The sequence below is a fragment of the Chelonus insularis genome, unplaced genomic scaffold (genome assembly GCF_013357705.1).
Source record: "Chelonus insularis isolate UGA/USDA-ARS -01 unplaced genomic scaffold, ASM1335770v1 contig_24_pilon, whole genome shotgun sequence".
Taxonomy (NCBI): Eukaryota; Metazoa; Arthropoda; class Insecta; order Hymenoptera; family Braconidae; genus Chelonus; species Chelonus insularis.
The window spans coordinates 1348263-1368488 of NW_023276446.1; the positions used below are offsets into that span (position 1 = coordinate 1348263).

The 20226-nt window shown below is 27.8% G+C and overlaps 2 protein-coding genes and 1 pseudogene across 2 annotated transcripts; 1 reads left to right on the forward strand and 2 right to left on the reverse strand.

Moving 5' to 3' along the window:
* Positions 1-90: 90 nt before the first annotated feature.
* LOC118064647 (uncharacterized) lies at positions 91-9001 on the reverse strand (annotated as a pseudogene).
* Positions 9002-10150: 1149 nt separating this feature from the next.
* Positions 10151-12038, reverse strand: LOC118064664 (microtubule-associated proteins 1A/1B light chain 3A-like). The gene is made up of 4 exons (XM_035079426.1): positions 11880-12038; positions 11470-11632; positions 11151-11339; positions 10151-11043 (listed from the first exon to the last, which is right to left on the reverse strand). Exons 1-3 carry the CDS (start codon positions 11920-11922, stop codon positions 11177-11179), a joined length of 369 nt encoding a protein of 122 aa, XP_034935317.1. The 5' UTR covers positions 11923-12038; the 3' UTR covers positions 10151-11043; positions 11151-11176.
* A 151-nt stretch (positions 12039-12189) lies between these two features.
* LOC118064676 (neuroblastoma-amplified sequence-like) lies at positions 12190-18631 on the forward strand. Its single transcript, XM_035079444.1, has 3 exons — positions 12190-12546; positions 12667-12901; positions 12989-18631. The coding sequence occupies exons 1-3, from the start codon at positions 12457-12459 to the stop codon at positions 18547-18549; spliced, it is 5886 nt and encodes a 1961-aa protein (XP_034935335.1). The 5' UTR covers positions 12190-12456; the 3' UTR covers positions 18550-18631.
* Positions 18632-20226: the final 1595 nt, after the last annotated feature.

Here is a 20226-nt window from a genome sequence, read left to right on the forward strand (position 1 = left end):
TTACTATTATAATTTCGGACGGTAGAAGAGTGATGTTCATTTATTATCATGAGCAATAAGTGGAAAGTGAACAATTTAAATACCAAAATATAACAGAAATTAATTTATGTCAACATCTTATCACATTTATCGTAAGTAATTATTGAGTGAAACACTAGTTTTTCTTAATTTTATAACTAACTTAGTATCAATTAAGTTCTTTTATAACCAATACCACAAAAGCTTTATCAAACTACAGCCAAAAATATAACTATATCACTTCTTAATTTTGAAATAGCTGCACAATGGGCATTCATTTATTATTCTGTATCATCTATTTAATCGTCAATTATTATAATATTTTATATTATAATTGATACTTGTATGCGAATAAAATAATTGATTTTATTACAGATGATATTTAAGCTCTGTTTATTTTCATGTTTGTTTTGTTATTTTGGTGCTAACATTAATTTTTTTCATTTAAAATACTTTAAGAAGCCGTCATTGGCGACAAAGTTGTTTCCAACTGCTTTGCTCGTCGACGTTTCATTAATAGAGGATTATTTGTATTATCTAATTGTTTTAGATTAGCAGCGTCGTAATCTACACGCATTGTGGCTAAAGAACGAGTCATTTCCTCTTGTACTTCAGGCCAGAGTTCCTCTCCTTCACGCAATACTCTTCCAGTATATAAAGGAGTCGGCGGAACTTCCGTATATTGCTGGAATTTTTCGAATAATTTTATATCCAATCAAGATTTTTTTTAATTGTTAAAATTTAGAAAAAAATAAAACTTACAGAAATCCACTTGTTTCTCATTACATGATCAATTGAAAGTCTTTCAGCTGGATCAGTTCGAAGCATTTCTGCAATAAGAGTTTTTGCTTCTGGACTGACGTTTGTCCATTCAGGTGCAGGGAAATCATACTGGCCAAGACGAATTCTCTTTTTCATTCCCGGTGAAATTGCTAGTCCTTGGTTACTATAAAACGGTGGAAATCCACATAGCAAAATATACATTATCACCCCGAGAGACCAAATATCACAGCTTTTATCATATTTTTCAGGACCCAAAACTTCTGGAGCTACAACAAACATCAGTGATATCAACATTTATATCTTATTCATATCAACGCGTAATGCATTTTTTTTTAATTATTAAATTACTATATTCTCTTAACTTACCAACATAATAGGGAGTATAACACGGTGTTTGTAATGTATCTTTTAAATTCGTTTCTTTGGCAAAACCAAAATCTGTTAACTTTAAAATTCCATTGTTATCTGAAAGTTTAAATTAAGTATTACAAATAATGGTTGATAAAAATAATTATTCCAAGTGATAAGATAAAAAAGTAATTCCCAAATTGTTGTTGTTTTTTATTACAATCACATTACCTTGTTTAGAATATAAAAGATTCTCCGGTTTAAGATCTCGATGAGCGATATTCATATCATGGATGTGTTTAACAGCTAGACATATTTCGTACATTATTTGTGCAGCTTCTATAAAAAACCAATAGATATTACGATTTTTATTTGAATTAAATTCGATCCATCAATAAAATATTTATAGTTGTTACATTAAAAAATATTTCTGGTGTTAAATTTATTATTATATTTCTTTAAAAATTTAAAATTATCTTTACCACACACCTCTTTCTGTAAATGCTCCATCTTGGCGATTTTGAATCCGTTCAAAAAGTTCTCCTCCCTCCATACTGATAACAACAATATAATTCATTAATTTCATTAATGTCATCATTTATTTAATAAATTAAAGAATAATTAAAGTATGTATTTTACCATTCCATCACAACTAATAAACATTTATTTCCACCATAAGTATTTTCATACACATCTTTGACTTGAACAATATGTTTGCAATTCGAAGCTTTCCAATGTAATTCAACTTCTCTTCTTGCTTTTACACAGTCATGTAACACCTTAAAAAATTATTAAAAAATTGATTACTCGAACATTAACTTATATATATGAACTTATTGTTAATCCTCTACAGAACTTTTCTTGTTAATAAACTTTTTTTTGTTGCTTTTTAATGAATAATTATCAAGCAATTGACCTTAATTTTAAATATGGTTTTACAAAGTGGATATTAAGAAATTAATACTTATACTAAAAAAATCTATAAAAAGGGAATTATTGACAATTATCATTTGTGTAGAAAATTAAATGTAAATTAATATATAAAAATTAATTGAATCATTTTTATAATTAAAACTTGAGCTGAAATTATTTTTTGATACGTTTCATTGAACTGCGAGTTCTTTTTCCGACTATAAACCAAATCATTGAGTAGGAAATTACTCAATGTATAAATAGATGATGACGTGTGGCCCAGGCTTAAATAGTTTTGATCGAGAATACTATACAAATAATATCGATGACGTGTATAATTAATAAAATATCAATTAATATAAAAGTCTGCAAAGTTTTCTATTCACATTTATTATTTTTATTAATTATTATAAATTTTTTACCTTTAACGCATACTTTTGTCTGGTTTGTTTATCATAACATTGCACAACTTTCCCATTGATTCCAAGCCCAAGAACGTGGTTACTGATTTCATAATCGTCGGTAATTGGTGTTTCTTTGGGTACTCGATTATCCAGTCTTGATATTGGAAATTCCATTATGTGCTCGACGAGTTTCGATGTATCGTTGGCTACTGTCTGTTCTCTATCTTCTTTCTTTTCTTCTTCTATCTTGTGACAACAATTGCCTTCTTTATTTTTTAACTGATCCACTTTTTTTGTTCGTTTCTTTTTACCTTTCGACTTTGATGTCACGTCTAATCGTGTCACCTTCCTTGTTGATCTGTAATATAAAAATACAATTTTCATATTTATTTATTTTCCTTGACTTTTATATAAATAACAATCACAAATGCGTATTAATTTACATATTATTTCCCCTTCGAACGAAGGAAGTAAAACCACAATCGGAAACGTTTAAATTTTCAATAAAATATAAAAAACATATTTCTATTCATTTGAAATATAAAATAAAACTGAACTTTTAAGCTGATAGTTGAAGAATTTATTGAAAAAGAGAAAAGGAATATAATTATTTATTTTCAAATGTAAAAACTTTTTAAAGACATACTATATAGTAATGTAGCAATAAATGTCTAATTTAATTAGGAATGATTTAAAGCGTGGATTAGATAAGATTCGTTATTCACAAAGACTATTAATAAAAATTGCAGGTAATAGGTAAAATGATGATTGAAATTTGTTATTGGCCACGTATTACTGCAAGCTAAAAGTAAGAATGACATTCACACACACCTTGTAAAACAAACAAATGATGCGCTTGAAAAGATAGATAGAAGAAATCCTCTCTTATATTTTTTAGAAATGATTGATTGATAAGATAAACATTACTGCAATATGTTATAGCAAAAGCACCATTTCTGGATTATCAGGACAATATTTTTGATGGCTAATAAGACTTTTTAAATAATTAATGACCTCCAAAAGGACCATTTACAATTGATTGATTTAGGCATGATACAATAATCGTTGTACTTAGATTCCTTTTTTTAACTTGACTGAACTTAGAAGTTATATTATTATCTGGAAAACAGTCTGCCACAAATAATCCAGTTCAGATAAATCCAAGACTTTAGAAAATTAAGTTTGGTTATTCAAAAGGAATTAACTTGCGTAGAATATCAACAAAGTGCTGAAAAGAAACCAAAGCAAATAAAATTGTAACATTTCAGATAATTAAAATCTATCAAGTTATTTATTGCATTATATAAAATTCAATATAAAGTGAATAATAAAAATGTGCTTTTACCTTTTCAATAAGCTATAATTTTTTTTTCCTGGAAATTCGTAATTTCCATTTAGAACAATTGTATAATTATTCACAGTTGACGCATACAACTACCGCATAACCAAATATAGAATTTATTTAATAATTAAAAAAATATTTTACTCTAGTTTCTAAACTTATTGATGAGTTAAGGTTATTTATTATTTATAACCTCTACCAAGTATTAAAAAATTGATTCATATATATATTTAAATATAGATACACAAATATCTATATATATTTTTGAAGTATTTTTTCAAACTATGCAAATATGTTTTAGTTCATTTATATTGCAAAACAATTTGCAATTCATACACCTACAACAAGTTCTGTCGTTCTTTATGCTTGTCAATCGTCATATCACTTCACTCAGTGTTGAAGATTTGATATCTGATAATTGTCATTAAATATTATCTTGAAAAAAATGTTTAATTTATTCACAAAAAACACTACAGAATAAAATTTCTTATAGAGTGTTATTCTGCTAAATGAATGATAGACATTGAAATAAGTATTATAATCTATCGCGATTACACTTATTCTTCCGTCACAACACACATATGATGACTACTAGCGACTACTCATCAAGAATCGAAAGTTTGGGCCAAGCGTCCAATCCCACTGGAAAAAATCTTGATTGTGAGTCATCATGATCCACATCAGGGCCGTGACAAGTAAAAAGCATTATGCTTCTTTAGCTCCTCAAAACAATTAAAAATGATATTTGAATTTTTTAAATCTTATACATCCAACTTACGCATATAAAAATATTAATTCAATATTTTAATCATAACCTATTATCTATATTTTTTTAATTAGATTAAATTAAAGTGTATTCTTGTTGACAATGAATAACACTTTAATCACTTAAGAATTTGGAGTAAAAAATGAAGACAGTTTTTACGTTCTTGTAAGTATTGTATTTAACATGATTAAAATAATATTAATAAAAGTAAATTCATAATAATAAGTGAACATAGTTTACACAAGTATAGTAGACATAATGAGAAAAGAAATTAAATAGTTTAAAATATACATTTTTTACTGATTATACAAAAAATTTACATGTATTAGTAAGTAAATCCATGTACAATCTTTACATAGTTAAACTAAAAATGATTAAAATTAATATTATTCACAATCTCAATTAAAATAAACATAAAATTATTATGTTTCTAACATTTTTAGCATGTAATAAACAGAATGTAAGCACTATGATTATTAAATAATGATACATATATTAATTTGATACATTCTTAATTACATACTTCCAAAAAGATACAATTTAATACCAACAATAACCACTGAGGAATTAGAACTGTTAACCAAGTACATGAAAAAAATCAACTAATTCAACAGGTACAACGTTAACAATGTTATTATTTTAGTTTATTTTTGACAAAAATATATTTATAGATTGTTAAAAATCTTTTCTTAATAAGCACTGCATTTTCTAATTAATTATTAAGTATTTATATAATTTTCAATGATCACCTTTTTTACTAGCTAATTCTTTTGTCGATGATATATAAAAATAATATGTTTGAAATATTTTCTATTATCATTTTTTTGATTAACAATATATAATTCTAATACTTTGAGCAATAACATCTTGAATAATTGCAATATTTTTTGAATAAGAGTTTTACGCATAACCATAACAATGAAGTCAAATCTTAAAATCCTAAAATCTAGTTAAGTCTCTGATTATTTAGAACAAATATGTAATTTTGTTTTTATGTTTTAAAAGTTTCCATTAATAACATTAAGGAATCAAGAAAATATGTAAATATTTTGTATAAAATTAATTTTTCGAATATTCAACACTTAAAATTAATCCTTACTCTTAGGTAACAAATGATATTGCACAAATAACAATTATCATACCATCTGGGTATCAGATTCAGTTTTACAATCTTGCATACCGAGTATGAAAGGCACCACACTAGCAACGCTTACTCTACCAATAAGACCAGCAAAAAATAAATCTTCCAAAACTCTTGGATTAATTGAGCGAAGTGGTGGAAGTCTTAAAAGTAATCGAGATAATCTATCAGGATTTACACGTTGTTGTAATTCACTCCATGCTGCTTCTTGCAACACTTCAACTTTCTTACGCCAGGTACCAGTTAAGATATTGTCTAAACATTAAATAAAGAGGTAAATATTACGAATGACTTTAGTAAAAGAATTTTATACATAAATTCAGTCCGAGAAACAAACCATCACGTCATATTAAATGACTCACCTGAACTGAAAAGCGTTAGAGCCTTGAGGTAGGCATACTCTGTCGAGTCAACCTGCATTTTGTGTAAAGAACTAACACAGTCTTGAAGTCTACATATGTGTTCAGTTATTAACTTCACTTTACTTGCAGTTATTTTCTCCTGAGCAATATTTGCTTGTAAATGATTAATAATTGACGTCAAAATACTAGGAAGAGACAGTGTATAAGCACACTGAGCAAGACCAAGAGTAAACAATTGACCCCACGAACTCCGCACTAATGAAGTTTGTACATCCGAGCTAGAAAAAAAATTTTTGTGTTATTACCATGCAATTTAATATTATTTTGTTGTTTAAAATTTACGGAAGAGCTTGAAAAGCAGGAATTCCTCTGGCCCAATGAACAGAAAGAAATAATAATCTCGCAGCACTTTCACAAATATAATGTATAGATAAATAAGCTGGAGCTGGACTAGGAGCTCGTAATTCAAATACGGTATGCCTCTCAAATAATAATTGTCCTGTCCATTCTTCTTCTGGTTCTTCTGATCCGTTTACACTCTATAATTAATAATATTCATTTATAACAAATTGAATTTTTACCTTATACATTTAAAATACATGAAAAATAGTAGTTTACATCACTAATTAGCTTTGCCATTCCTTCGAGGGCATGAGAAATGAGTAAACGTTCTCTTGCTAAAGTCAGTGCATCACTGAGATCACTGTCACTACTTTGGTCTTCAACACTGGGGCTTTCTGGTGGCTCCCATATAGGTGCTGTTTCTGGTGCTGTTTGTTGAGGTTCTGGTTTAACTTTTGGACCACGATTGCTCAGTTTGGCTGCTGCTGTATCACCTAGTACTGGTTTCCTCTCATGTTGAACAGCTAAAACACCCCAAGCTTGCTCATGTTTATTATATTCATACATTTTTTTAAATAATTTATTTAATTTAACTATAAGTATTTATTTTGAATTTAATAAAATATATAATTAAAAAGATTTATTAAAACTTACAATCACTTCGCATTCCCATAGCAAGACATTTTTGAAGTCGACAATATTGACAACGGTTTCGATGATGTTTGGTAACTTCACATGATTTACTTCCTCGACACTGATAACCAAGTTGTTTACGAATACTACGTTTAAAAAAGCCTTTACAACCTTCACAGCTTATTGCACCATAATGACGACCACTTGCTCGATCTCCACAAACAACACAAAGTTCTAAAGAAAGTCCTAGACCAAGTGATCCTCTGACATCTCTTGCTAATTTTACCTTGATGAAAAAAACAACGGTTTTAATTAAATTATCAATTAATTAACTTTCAAATGAATGTAGAAAAAAAATTAAAACCTCAACATCTGCATTATTTAAATGCTCAATACCACTGTGCATGTGTACCATACTTCGATGGTGTCCTAAATTTCGAAAATCTCTTCCAATTTTGTAATCAACTTTTTCATCGAGCATATCAGTGTGATTACTTTGATCTCTTTCAATATCTCTCTGTAAATAAAAAATTTTATTACTATGATTGTAAATTTAGGTGCGAGCTTTTGATTTATGTTGAATTTAATGAGTACATCACTTAATTAATGAAATTTTTACCTCTATATCGGGATCACCAGAGCAGTCCATAGTTCGACGATGTCTATCATAAAAATCAATGTCTCCTTTACGTTCAACGTCTCCGTCATTCAAATTATCACTGTCACACTGCTCCAATTCTCTGTCCATATTATTCTACAAAACAATCAAACACTGTAATTATAAACCTATTCAAGAAAAAATCTAAAAAATACATTTTAATGTCTAACAAGGTCGATAACAAATTTAATGACCCTGTCCAGTGTTTAAACTAGACATTTATTCTTTCGTGCTAGTAGATAGTCTTCCCCTTCTCCTAAAAACCATTCCCTTCGCTCTCATTTTCTCGCTTCGCTGGCAACATTTTTTTTTATAACGTGAAAGATGTTTTAAGACTCCAAAATATTTTATAAATTCTTTAATACACTATTTTTAATTAACTAAATTAATTTAATAATTATTGTATATGTATAGTCACTAACAATTTGTGAACGTTGAAAGAAAAAAATTAAACAAATATTTTTAGATAAAAAGTGTGGGCGGGTCACAGGTTGACACGTATACCTGTGACGAGATTTTCTCACACCGCACCTAATCGCGTGAAAAGGTCATGGAAGTTAAAAAAATGTAGCTTGAGTAGCCATTTCGTGAGTCTTTCGGTGGCGTGCCAGATCAGCGTCTTGACTCATTCAATAATTCACTTAAAAATAAGAAAGAAATTTTTTTAATTAATAAAAAACTTTTTAACCACACAATTATAGTTAAATGTAAATAATTAAAAGCATAATTAAGAGAATAATAAACCGAGGACACAATTGAATGACACAATACGCTACCTGTTATTGTGCCACAATCCGTGTCAGCGCATTTGCGTTTCTTCGCGCTCACACGCGGCACTTGGACACTAACTCTGACTCTTCTTTCTCCTCGTCTCTTACTTGTAGCTTAAAATATAATATGTAGACTAGTGGGTGTAATCTTACAGTATACATTTGCTTTTAAATACCGCCAGTCACATCGAGCTGATGTATTTAAATGAAAATAAATGTACAATAACAGCTTTGACCAGAGTTGTCTGTAGACGTTAATTTCTGGTTTACTTTGAAAGCTTCGAGTTCGAAGGTAACAGGCAACCTTGCACACAGGTGAACGCTAGTATACGAAGACTCAGTAACCCGCAGCGTTGTACTTCCTCCGAGTCCGCAGGTCATTTATTCGCTTTCTCGCTCTTTTTATCTCTCTCTCTCCGTTTGTCTTTAAACCAGACCAGGTGCATTTGAACTTCTTTCTTTGCCACTCTTCACTCGCTTGCCCTCTTACCCACACTTCTCTACACTCACTTATATTACATGAATCATATCACTGTAGTCAACTTACCACACTAAACTATACATCCTTTTAGGTGCCATACAGATTCAGGAAAGACATTAACGACAGCTACATTCTAATGACCAAAACTAAAAGTTTATTTATCAGTTTTTATATAAATTCAAATAATAAAAACAAGTAGAAAAATGATTTTTCACGATTACTATTGTAGGGTGATATTTCAAGCAGTCTGACTACTTGTAACTTTTTTCACTAATTATAATTATCAAAACATAATAATGCAGAAAAAATGACATAATATACACATATCATTGTATGGATGCAATATTGCAATATTGCATCCATAATAATATCTTTTAAATCTAATTACCAACATTGTTGTTCCTGTTATAAATATTAGATTCGTTGTATTTATCAATATGTATATTATAATAAATATTTCAAAAAAATATACCAATAATTGAAATTGATTAAATGTACACAAAAATAATTTATATAATAAAAATGTAACCTTTAATATTAATATCGAAAATTATTAATTAATATTTTTATTATATATGTAAATAGGTCTCTGTGTCCACAATTAACGGAATTATAGATAATTCTCATTTATTTTCTGTAATAATGATCTAATATTATAACAATTGTTCGAAAATATGTATATCAGTTTATAGCTGTTATCTTTTATCAGTTACTTTAAGAAATTTACTCTACCTACCGTGAAATTTGATTACCGTTGGTAATATCTCGTTTCAATGCCATCGATATAGTTAGTGGATAAAATGACTATTAGAGATTTTTTTCTTTGGATACAATTGTCATTAAATATTTTAAACATTTTTATAATCAAACTGTGGGATAGTTTATCATTGTATCTATAAGTTCTTGATTTATATCGTTACATGATCGAATGTTGTCATTCTTTTTTTTTCTGAAGTGATGTCATCGTTATTGATCTCTAAGCGCGCTAAATTTGATATAAACAAATGTTTACTCAACATTTTTACTTCTTTTTTTTCAAGTCATATTTATGATATTTTTTGTATACTAAAATTCTACACAAAATTAATATATTAATATAAATAAATTATATTATCAAATATTTATGTCAGGAAATGAAATATATTTCTATTTTCTTTGATATATCTGTTGAAAATTCACTCAAAGGTACATAGATTAAAGAATATATATTTATATATGTATATTATACATTTAAAATGTATGCCCTACATATAAATCTTGCTTCCACATAGTTTACTCGAATATTAAGTAAAAAATGTACACAACTATATGTAAATTGTCAGGTATCGAAAAGTTTGGCAGAAAATAATTAATCAGAGCTTTACGACTGTATGTCATTATTAATTTCGCTCAGACAGTTAGTTTTTTGTTTTATAAATACATGTGAAACTAATAAATTAAAATTATTTCTACACTGGACGATTTTCATCTTAATTCCTTTTATGAATATAATTATTTCAAATTTATATTATCAGTAAATTATACAGTAATAATTTTTTTTCATAATTGGTCAATTTAAATGACATTTATGATAGATATTATAACTTTAGGTGATGTAACTTGAAACAATTATTAATTATTCGTGAAGAATTACTATATCTTGTTAATTAATAATATTATTATCATATTAACAACAAACATATTGACTCACCTTACACTTTAGCATTTGACATTATAATATTTTGTGTCTACTGACAATGATTTATTATTGTTTTATGTGAATTATTTTTCACTACTCTAATGTCTACTTTCTTAACATTTAAAATACAGTAATGTAAACGTGATTCTTCAAAGGTCAATATCATCAATATTACTCATGATCACTACCTGTTTTAATTAATTGTCATACACTCCTTGTATATTTTCCTGTTTCCTTACTTTGCTCGATTCTCCAAATATATAATTAATAGTTGAAAACACCCGAATAAATTATTTTTTACACGATCAAGTGTTAAATGTGTGATTTTTTTAAACATTTTCACAAATTTTTTTCATTCGTTTGCAGTGCTTTATTAAAAATATCACGAAAAATTGTCATATTTAGCTAAAATAATTTTAAAAAAAAATTAATATTATTTCCTCTTATTGAACAATAATGTATTATTGGTAAAATCAGAATTAATAAATATTAAACACTGAATATATAATTACCTAAAACAACTTAATTTTATTCCAAGCTAACATCCAAAGACTTCTTGACTTGCAAAAACCATGTATAAAAATCCATCAGCATCTTTTTCTCTCTGATATAATTGAGCCATTGTCATGCTTCCACTTGCCATACTTCTTTGATTTACGAGCACAAAAAAAGCCTGAGTGGGATGAAGCTGCAATCTACGTCTGATAAAAGAATCAATAAACATACAATGATTTTAGTATTATCACTATTATTATTATTATTATTATCAATATGAATATTATTGTAAATATTTTTTTGTAATATACTTATAAATAAAATAAATTCATTTACCTGATAATTTTGATGAGTTCAGCAACTGTTAGATGATCAGGCACTAAAAATTTCGATTTATCTAATAATGGTAGTTGTTTTTCTCCATAATATCTCTCAACAATAATAGGAATTTTATTTGGATGACGTTCTCGAATCAGTTCCACATCAGCTACTCGTTGTGCTGGAAAAAAACTCTCAACAATGTTTTATTATGAAAACAAGTAAACAATAAAGAAAAAGCATTATTTATATCGTGAAATAATCAACTAGTTGCCTGACAAAAATGATGACTTTCTATGACAGCGTTTAGAAATAATAGAAAGCTACCTTACAAAATTTGGTAATCGTTTTTGTTTGTAAATTTAAAGCGTATATATATAGAACTGAAAATATACTATTAGACAAATAATTTAAAAATATTTCTTTACCAAATGATCGTTTTTCTTTGAATGATTTCGATGTCAGGCTCATTTCGTTCTCGCGTAAAGAACTTATAAACTACTACGACGCACTTTAACTCCAAGTCAGCTGAGAATGTTATATACAAGTTAGCAATTTTATTTTTGATAGATCAAAATAAAAGGGAATAAAACTCTGAGACTATGCAATAATAAGAGCTTCAACTACAGGGGATATATAAGATTGAACTTTGGAGCAGCGCCCCTCCATATCGGTAACGAACTACTTTACACATGTATAATGTCGACATTTGACGTTTCTCTTTGGCTCCATTTTCGATGTCTCCAGTTAATCATCTGTGTTGCTCCGAAAAAAAAAATTACAAACTAATTCGTACTGATTATGTAAAAGAATGTATAACAACATTTTTAATATTTTATTAACCTGTTCATTAATGCATCTGTACACGTATAGGCACTTACATTGCCATATGATTATTGGATTTTTTAATATATAGTAATTTTAAAAATTATTACTTTGTCATGATATTGAAAAGAGGTTATTCTATCATTATCTGTCACTCTGTTATAAATTAAATGACTAAATATGGATAATAAGCAAGTGGATATTGATAATGATTCAATTCTTTATGAACTTATTGAGTATTTTGTCAAAAAACAAGAACCTGAACTAGTGGTAAAGTTATTCAAGTTTTATTAACAATGACTTATCTTCAATCTATTAACTGTCAAATTGTACAAGTATATGTTAATTATTTTTTCAAACAATAACTAATAAATTTAATTCATTTTTTAGAGATATAACAATGGCAGTGCTATTTTATCTACAACGGGGACAATAAAGAATGCCATTAAATATCTCAATAATAGTTACTCTCTTCCTGAGAGTATATCTCAACAAGTAAGTCTTACACTTCCATGGAAATTCGCAATTGGTGATAATGGAAGGCTTTTAGCAATTTTGTATGAAAATATTATTGAAATAAGAAGATCAAAAGATGAATTTTCTACAGTTATTGGCAAAGCATCTGGTAAAATTTAATACATAATTGAATGATTAATAGATAACTTTATTATTTATGATAATCAATATACAAAATTGATTATTAATTTTTCAGTACCGAAAGATGCTTTTCCCCAATGGCGAAAAGTCACTTGGAGTCCAGATGGATCAATTCTTGTATTAGCTTCAAGCAGTGGTCATTTATCTTTCTACAATTCATTAGGTAATAATGTATTCAATATAAATCCTAAAACTGAAGCACAAAATCCAGATATATTAGAAGCAGGTGATGCGATAGCATCTTTGATATTTAAAAATCTTCAAGTAAAATCAGACATTTGGAAATATGAAATCCTAGTAACAACCTACAGTGGATTACTAAAATCATATTTAATATCAGGAACTTATGGATATGAAGCAAAACATGAATTTTCGTTTGGAAATTTTTATAGAAAAGGTGTCAATGCATTCGCTTATGATCATAAACACAACTTATATATCGTTGCTGGTAATAATATTACTCAAACCTACTCATCGGTAGCTTCAAGTACTGGTTTAACATCTTGGAGACCTCTGAATGACTATCCTTACTATAAATTATCATTTACATTTGAAGAGAATACTACACCTCATACATTATCTTTATGGAATTTGATACCAAAATTTCGTATGCCAGAAGAAGCTGTAATTTTTCGTATTAGTGTATCACCAAGTTGTAACCATTTAGTTTGTTTACACACTGATGGAGCGATATCTTTATGGAACTTGCCAAATTTACAATTGAAGAAAAAATGGAAATTAAATGAACAGCCCAACTACGATGCTCATAATCCATTACATTGTTCTAAATATCGAAAGTTGCCTGTTGGCTTTTCCGAATATCATCCAATAGATATTGGATGGTGGTCGGATCATGCAATAATTATCGCCAGATACTCTGGTGCAATTTCCGTATGTTCTATGGTTGATTTGAAAAATCTTCTAGGCACGAGTCCTGAATTTCTATATGGCCAACCACAAATTTCTGAGTTTTATTCAGACAAAGGATTTTTGTGTCTTGATTGTGAAATGACTATTGTCACAAAAAAGAGAAATAGAGAACCGAGTGTTGATGAACAGTCTTCAGAAGTTTCTGACAGTGAACAAGAGGAGGATGAATTGGAACCTTCAACACTGATGAATTATACTACAAATTTAATACGGAATGCTTTATATTCCATTACTGACATAGAAACTTTTCAACCGAAACGAAAAAAAACGAAAATATTGCAAAGAACTTATAGGATTTTAGGACTTAAAAGTACAACTCCAGAAGAACTTTATTCAAGAAAAATTGATATTGAAAATTATGAAGAAGCTTTGAGTCTTGCAAATTCTTATAATTTAGATACTGACTTGGTTTATCAAACTCAATGGAGAAAATCACAATTTTCTCTTCAAGCAATTCAAGAACATTTGAGCAAAGTTCGTAATCGATCATGGGTTTTGAATGAATGTATTATGAGAGTGCCAAAAACATTGGAAGCAGCTCGTGAATTATTGAATTTTGGTTTGAAAAAAACAAGTTTAGAAACATTTTTAGAAATGAATGAAAATGATAATGAACAAATTGTGATAAATGAAAACAGTGATGATTTAAGTTATTTAACTGACGTTAGTGTTAATTTGAAATACATGCAAAAGGTGAATGAGGCAATTAAAAATGTTGATTTTAATTCTTTATCAAAATCACAAAAAAAATTACTTTCGAATAGAAAACATTTATTAGATCATTTGGATAAATTGAAAACGTATGAAATAATTATTCATGATCCAGAAAAATATGACAAAGAATCTTATGAAAAGTTTCGTCAACTAACTATTTTAGAAAATGCTATACAATTTGCTCGAGATTGTAATCATCGAGCAGTAAATATTCTGTTTACATATCATAGACCAAAATTGATGCCTCACTGGTTAATAATAATCAGTTGCTTTCCTGAAACATTGAATCCATGTGAATATAAAAAACTATTACCAGAATGTGATGATCAAGGACAATTGTTTTTACTTTATGAAAAAGAATTAAGGCCAAAGGATTGGGTAGAGAAGCATGAATTTGAAAGTTTTATTAGTACAAACAATGATAATGATTCTCATTTTATTTACGAATCAGATCCTTCACTTTCTGTATATAAAACCACAATAATTACGATGGATTTATTAACAAAATGGTATAAGTCTAGGGCATATGAAATTGAAAGAAATAGTTGGATTGTTGAAAATGCTTTGGAATTAATTAAAATTGCTAGAATGCACAAAATTATGGGCTTGGATAATTTATTATTAGTCTTAGAAACCTTGGATGATATAGTTTATAACGTTGGCATTGAAAATATGTCGTTAGCACAATTTGAAAAGTTATCAGAATTAGAAAAAATCAAATTACTTATGAGCACATCAACTGAAAAGAATTTTGTGACCAATATAAAACGTTTTGTTCTGGCTTTTATTTACAGAAAGCAAAAATATTTGAATGGTGATTTGGATAAAAAGCTACTTAAAAGTTACTTACTAAATCTTAGTGAAAATGATCTAAAATTACCATTAACGTTTTTTAAAAATCTTAAACAAGATATCGAACTTCTAAACATGATAGAAGATATCATTTTATTGGCAATTGATTGTATTTACTCTTGTACTAATCCAAATATGTATGAAAAGGCTAAAGCAATTTTCGATACTCTGCCAAAACCTCAGCCAATGAAAAACGCTTCTGGCGAAATTTATGATCCAGTAGGAGAACTTGAACGAGAATTAGAATGTTTGAAAATTCTCAATAAATATAATGTCACATGTACAATAAAATACATACACGACAACAAATCAAACTCGGAAGAAACGAAATTACTTTTGCAACAAATGTCGAATAGTTTGAACGATATTTCACCACCACCAAATCAAGAAGCTTGGGCTGAAGTATTGAATGATATGTGTGAACTTCAAGAATTTATTTTGAATTGCTTAACTGTAGAAGATTGCTTCGAAATTTGTGTAATGTCCAGGCTAGCATCAGGTATAAAAATAAACATACAAAATTGTACAACTCTAATAGAAACAAAGAAAACAGAAAACTCTTTAGTAAAAGTATCTTACGATAAAGCTGTAAAATTAATTGTTGCAGCTAGTAGAGACTATTTCAATAATTCGAAAAGTCACAATGATTCAAGTATGGAACTGGCAAAATCTTGTCTTCATCTTATTGAAGATGATAATCCCTTAATTGAGGAAGAAAATAATTTAATTAATTCTCTACAGATTTTAAATGAATTTAATATTTCTATATTACCCCTTCAAGTAAGATTATGCCAAGATAGACTTAAATTAATTGAGAGCTGTCTGAAAAATAAAAAAGGTGCTTATAAAAGACAACAAAGATTATTAACATTAGCTTCTTATTTAAATATTGAAGGAAACAATGTACGAAATCGTGAAGGTAAAGTTTTAGATTTAGTTGGACAAAAAGCTTTCGAAGTGAAAGATTATGAATATTGTGCATCTATTTGTCAAAAAATCATTGATAGTAGCTATTTCCAAGCATGGAAAATTATTCAAAAGCTTGGATTCTGTGATGATTACAATGATTTAACTTTTAAACAAAAAGCTCTTGCATTTACACTGACTTATGGTCCTAATGAATTACTTGAAAGTACCTTGAAACAACTTCATTTACTTGAAATTCAAGATTTAAATAAGAGTCTTGAAAATTGGCTAGCCATTTATGAATCGAAAAATGCTGAGAAAAATGATGATGATAGTGATGATGAATTCACTGATGCTATGACAACTCCACAGAGTGAAATAAAAGAATTTGTACCGAAAATTTTGGAAACATCAACTGAGTTAGTTAAGAATTCAGCACAATTAGTAAAACAATCAACTTTAGAAATTTTAAAAAATGTAAGTAGCCACAGCTTTTGGAAGACTGCAACAAATATTAATACAAAGAATAATCAAGAAAGTTCAATTGATAATACAAATAATAGTGAGGTACTGAAGCGTGATGAAGTTCAAAGTTTTCCATTTTTCTATATTTCATTGCATAAAAATTGTAACACAAGTCGCTTTGATACAAAATACAATGATTATTCAATGCCTGATATTAATAATATAAAATTAAAAATATGTCAAACGTTACTACGAATCAATGCTTTGAGTGAAACTGCTAGTTATGGTCTTAACGTTAGCGATATAAATCATTTTCTAGTTCAATTAGCAACTTATATATTTTCTGATGATTGGCTCTTGGGTATTAGCTATTTATTGAGTCTCCAACACAACTATTTTTCTCACGCTGAAGATGTATTTGAAAATTTACCTCATACTGAATTATATATTTTAACTGCTTTATATTTTTATTCTATAAAATTATATATGAAAGTGTGTACAGGTGCCAGTAGTTTATATTTTTATACGCCAATAGATATAATTCAAAAAATGGTTTCTAAAATTGGAGATGAAGTTATAATGACTGAGGAACATAATGAAATTGTAAATAATGAAGAATTAAATAATATTCAAAAGTATTTGAAAGATTGGTACAACAAATTAATGCAAGAAAATCAAGTCGAAAATATTCCCGAAGAGTTGAATGATGCAAATGATAAAGAAGAGTTAATTCTTCATGAAGAAATATCAGAAAATTGTGATAAAAATCCTATTAGTAATTTAGATGAAACTGAAGCATCTAATTTATATGCTAATGATGCTTTTAAAATGAAAACTGAAGAATTTTCTCAAGAAGAAGAAGGATGGGATGATAATTGGAGTAATTTTTCTGATTCTAATGACGAGAAAATTGAGAATAATGAAAAGAAAAATTCTGTACCATCATGTGTATCTTTAAAAGAGAGTTGTTCATCAATTAATGTAGATAGTATTGATCGAAATGTTGAAGATGGTAACACAAAAGAAAGTAATATAATTTCCACAAATGAATCAATCAAAACTGATAGTTCTGAAACTGCTGACGACTCAACAGAAGAAAAAAGATTTGCAATATTCAACCATTCATTTTCTAAAATGGTAACTAAAGATGATTATTCCAGAATCAAGGAAATTTTAAAATCGTGGCCTAAATTTACAAACCCTGAATTCATAAATGACAATCATCCTATTTTTTGCATGGTGAAATCGGTGAATCGATTCATTCCACGAAACACTAATTCGAAAAATGAAATAGCAATATTACAAGAGTATAAAGAACTTCTAATGGATCAAAAATTTGATTCAGAAGCTTACAGTAAATTTATTACAGAATTTGAAACAGAATGTTCATTTGAAGATTCAATTTTCCTTCGATTATGTGTAGATGATTCAAAGTTGCATGAAGAGGCGATTAAATTAATCAAATCTCGTGAGAATATTGAACTCTCTTTACCAACACTTGAAGAATTATTTTTCCGCAATTTAATTATATATTTTCCACCTCATCATCCTATTTACAATAAAACATTAGAAGAAATGTTTTTAAACCATACTTTAGACGAAATTAAGGGGAATATTAAAATTTTGATTGATAAATTGATTGAAGAAAAACATATACCATATGCAATGGGACTTTGGAATCAATTGAAGACTATACCACTAGCTTTATCAACGTTTGAGAATTGTTATCAATTATTTTTAAGTAAATAATTTAATTTTTATACTTGAAAAGTAATTCATGAGCTTTTGATTATTTTATATTTATTAACTAATCAACGTAATAATAATTGTATATATGATCATATACATGCTATAAAATTAAATCATTGTTCCAATTAATGAATTGATATACATTTTTAAATGTTATAATGAAATAATTTGTAAAAGTTACAGATGTATGTGAATAGAATAATAAAAATTTGGATTCTTATTAAAACATAAAAAATTATTTCTAATTACAATTAATGACAGGACCCTACTTAATCAGCAATAAGTAAAAAAATGTTATGTGTAAAGTACTATTGCATAATTGGAATTCTATATAAATTACTTTTTTTCTTTTTATTAATCTAATCTTTGAGTATTATTTTTACCTGTTTTCCTATTTTTGAACATAATTTTCAATATCAATACTTTGAAACTTATTAAACGATTAAAATAGTTTATAGATATTAACAAAACGTCTTCAAGTATTAATTGATGTTCAAAGAAGTAACTTCAGTAAAAAGTCCATAATGTAATTGATGAGGATATTCTTCAGTACAAATATTTTTATTATCGAAATAAATGCAATCACAAATTGGATTATCATTCAAGAATTTATCAACACGCAAGTATTTTCTTCAATTTACACTATTTAATTACATGAAAGAAAGATAAAAATTTAATGAATTTAACAATTTTTACTTTAGAATTAAATCATAATATATATATTAATTTTAAGTTACAAATAACTATTAAATTTCATGTTTTCAATTTTAGTTTACCTTCCAAAGTATAGGTACGTACTTTTTTTGGTAAATTTATTTTACATAATAGTATTTATTGGATAATCATTATAAAGATTTGAAGAGCATAGATAGCATTAAAATGAATATATTTTAACTTATTTTTTTATTTTTTATTATTATAAATATTTCTTTATTAATAATTAATTGTAAGTAGTTAAAAAAACAATCAATTCTAGTCTAAATTCGATGATATAAACCATATTCAAGACAATACCTTGAAAATAAAGATATGACAAGGTTGAGATACTTTAAATTAAACGATGCGTTAAAATCTTGAATAAAAGAGTGGTTCGTTGGAGTTGATATGGCGAGGATCTTAACTCCGGTAACCTAGCTTTATGAAGTCAAATAATACTCATACAGCTAGATAACCAAAGAAAATGTCCGCACCAAGATGTTGAATAAGTCATCAAACCATATAAAATTATGGAAATGTAGTTTTGAGCCGACTGTATTTTGTATTACAAATTATTTCGATCATCTTCTGTTGTATAGTAAATTATTGCTATCAGAAATTTTATTAAGGGAAGAAAAAAAAGTGATAAATATTCGTACTTTGTAACTGAAAATATTTCTGGAAACTTATTTCTTTTCTTTGCGCGTGGCACACCTGAAACATGAGAATTCATGTAGCAGGTCACAAGGGTTTCTTTGTCGTCTCGCATTGATTGATATGCACGAGAGACGTCGTAAACGAAGGGGACTTGAAAAGTGAAACAACCGTTGACATTTGGGAGTGAAAGTTGACTGTAATTCACGTCGATGTCTTGACTTTGCCATGTAATTACTAGTTCACAAGATAAGTGTTGCCAGAATTCTCTTCACAGCCTTAAGCATTAACCGGATCCATCAATTCAATCCTTATAACTGTTTTAGA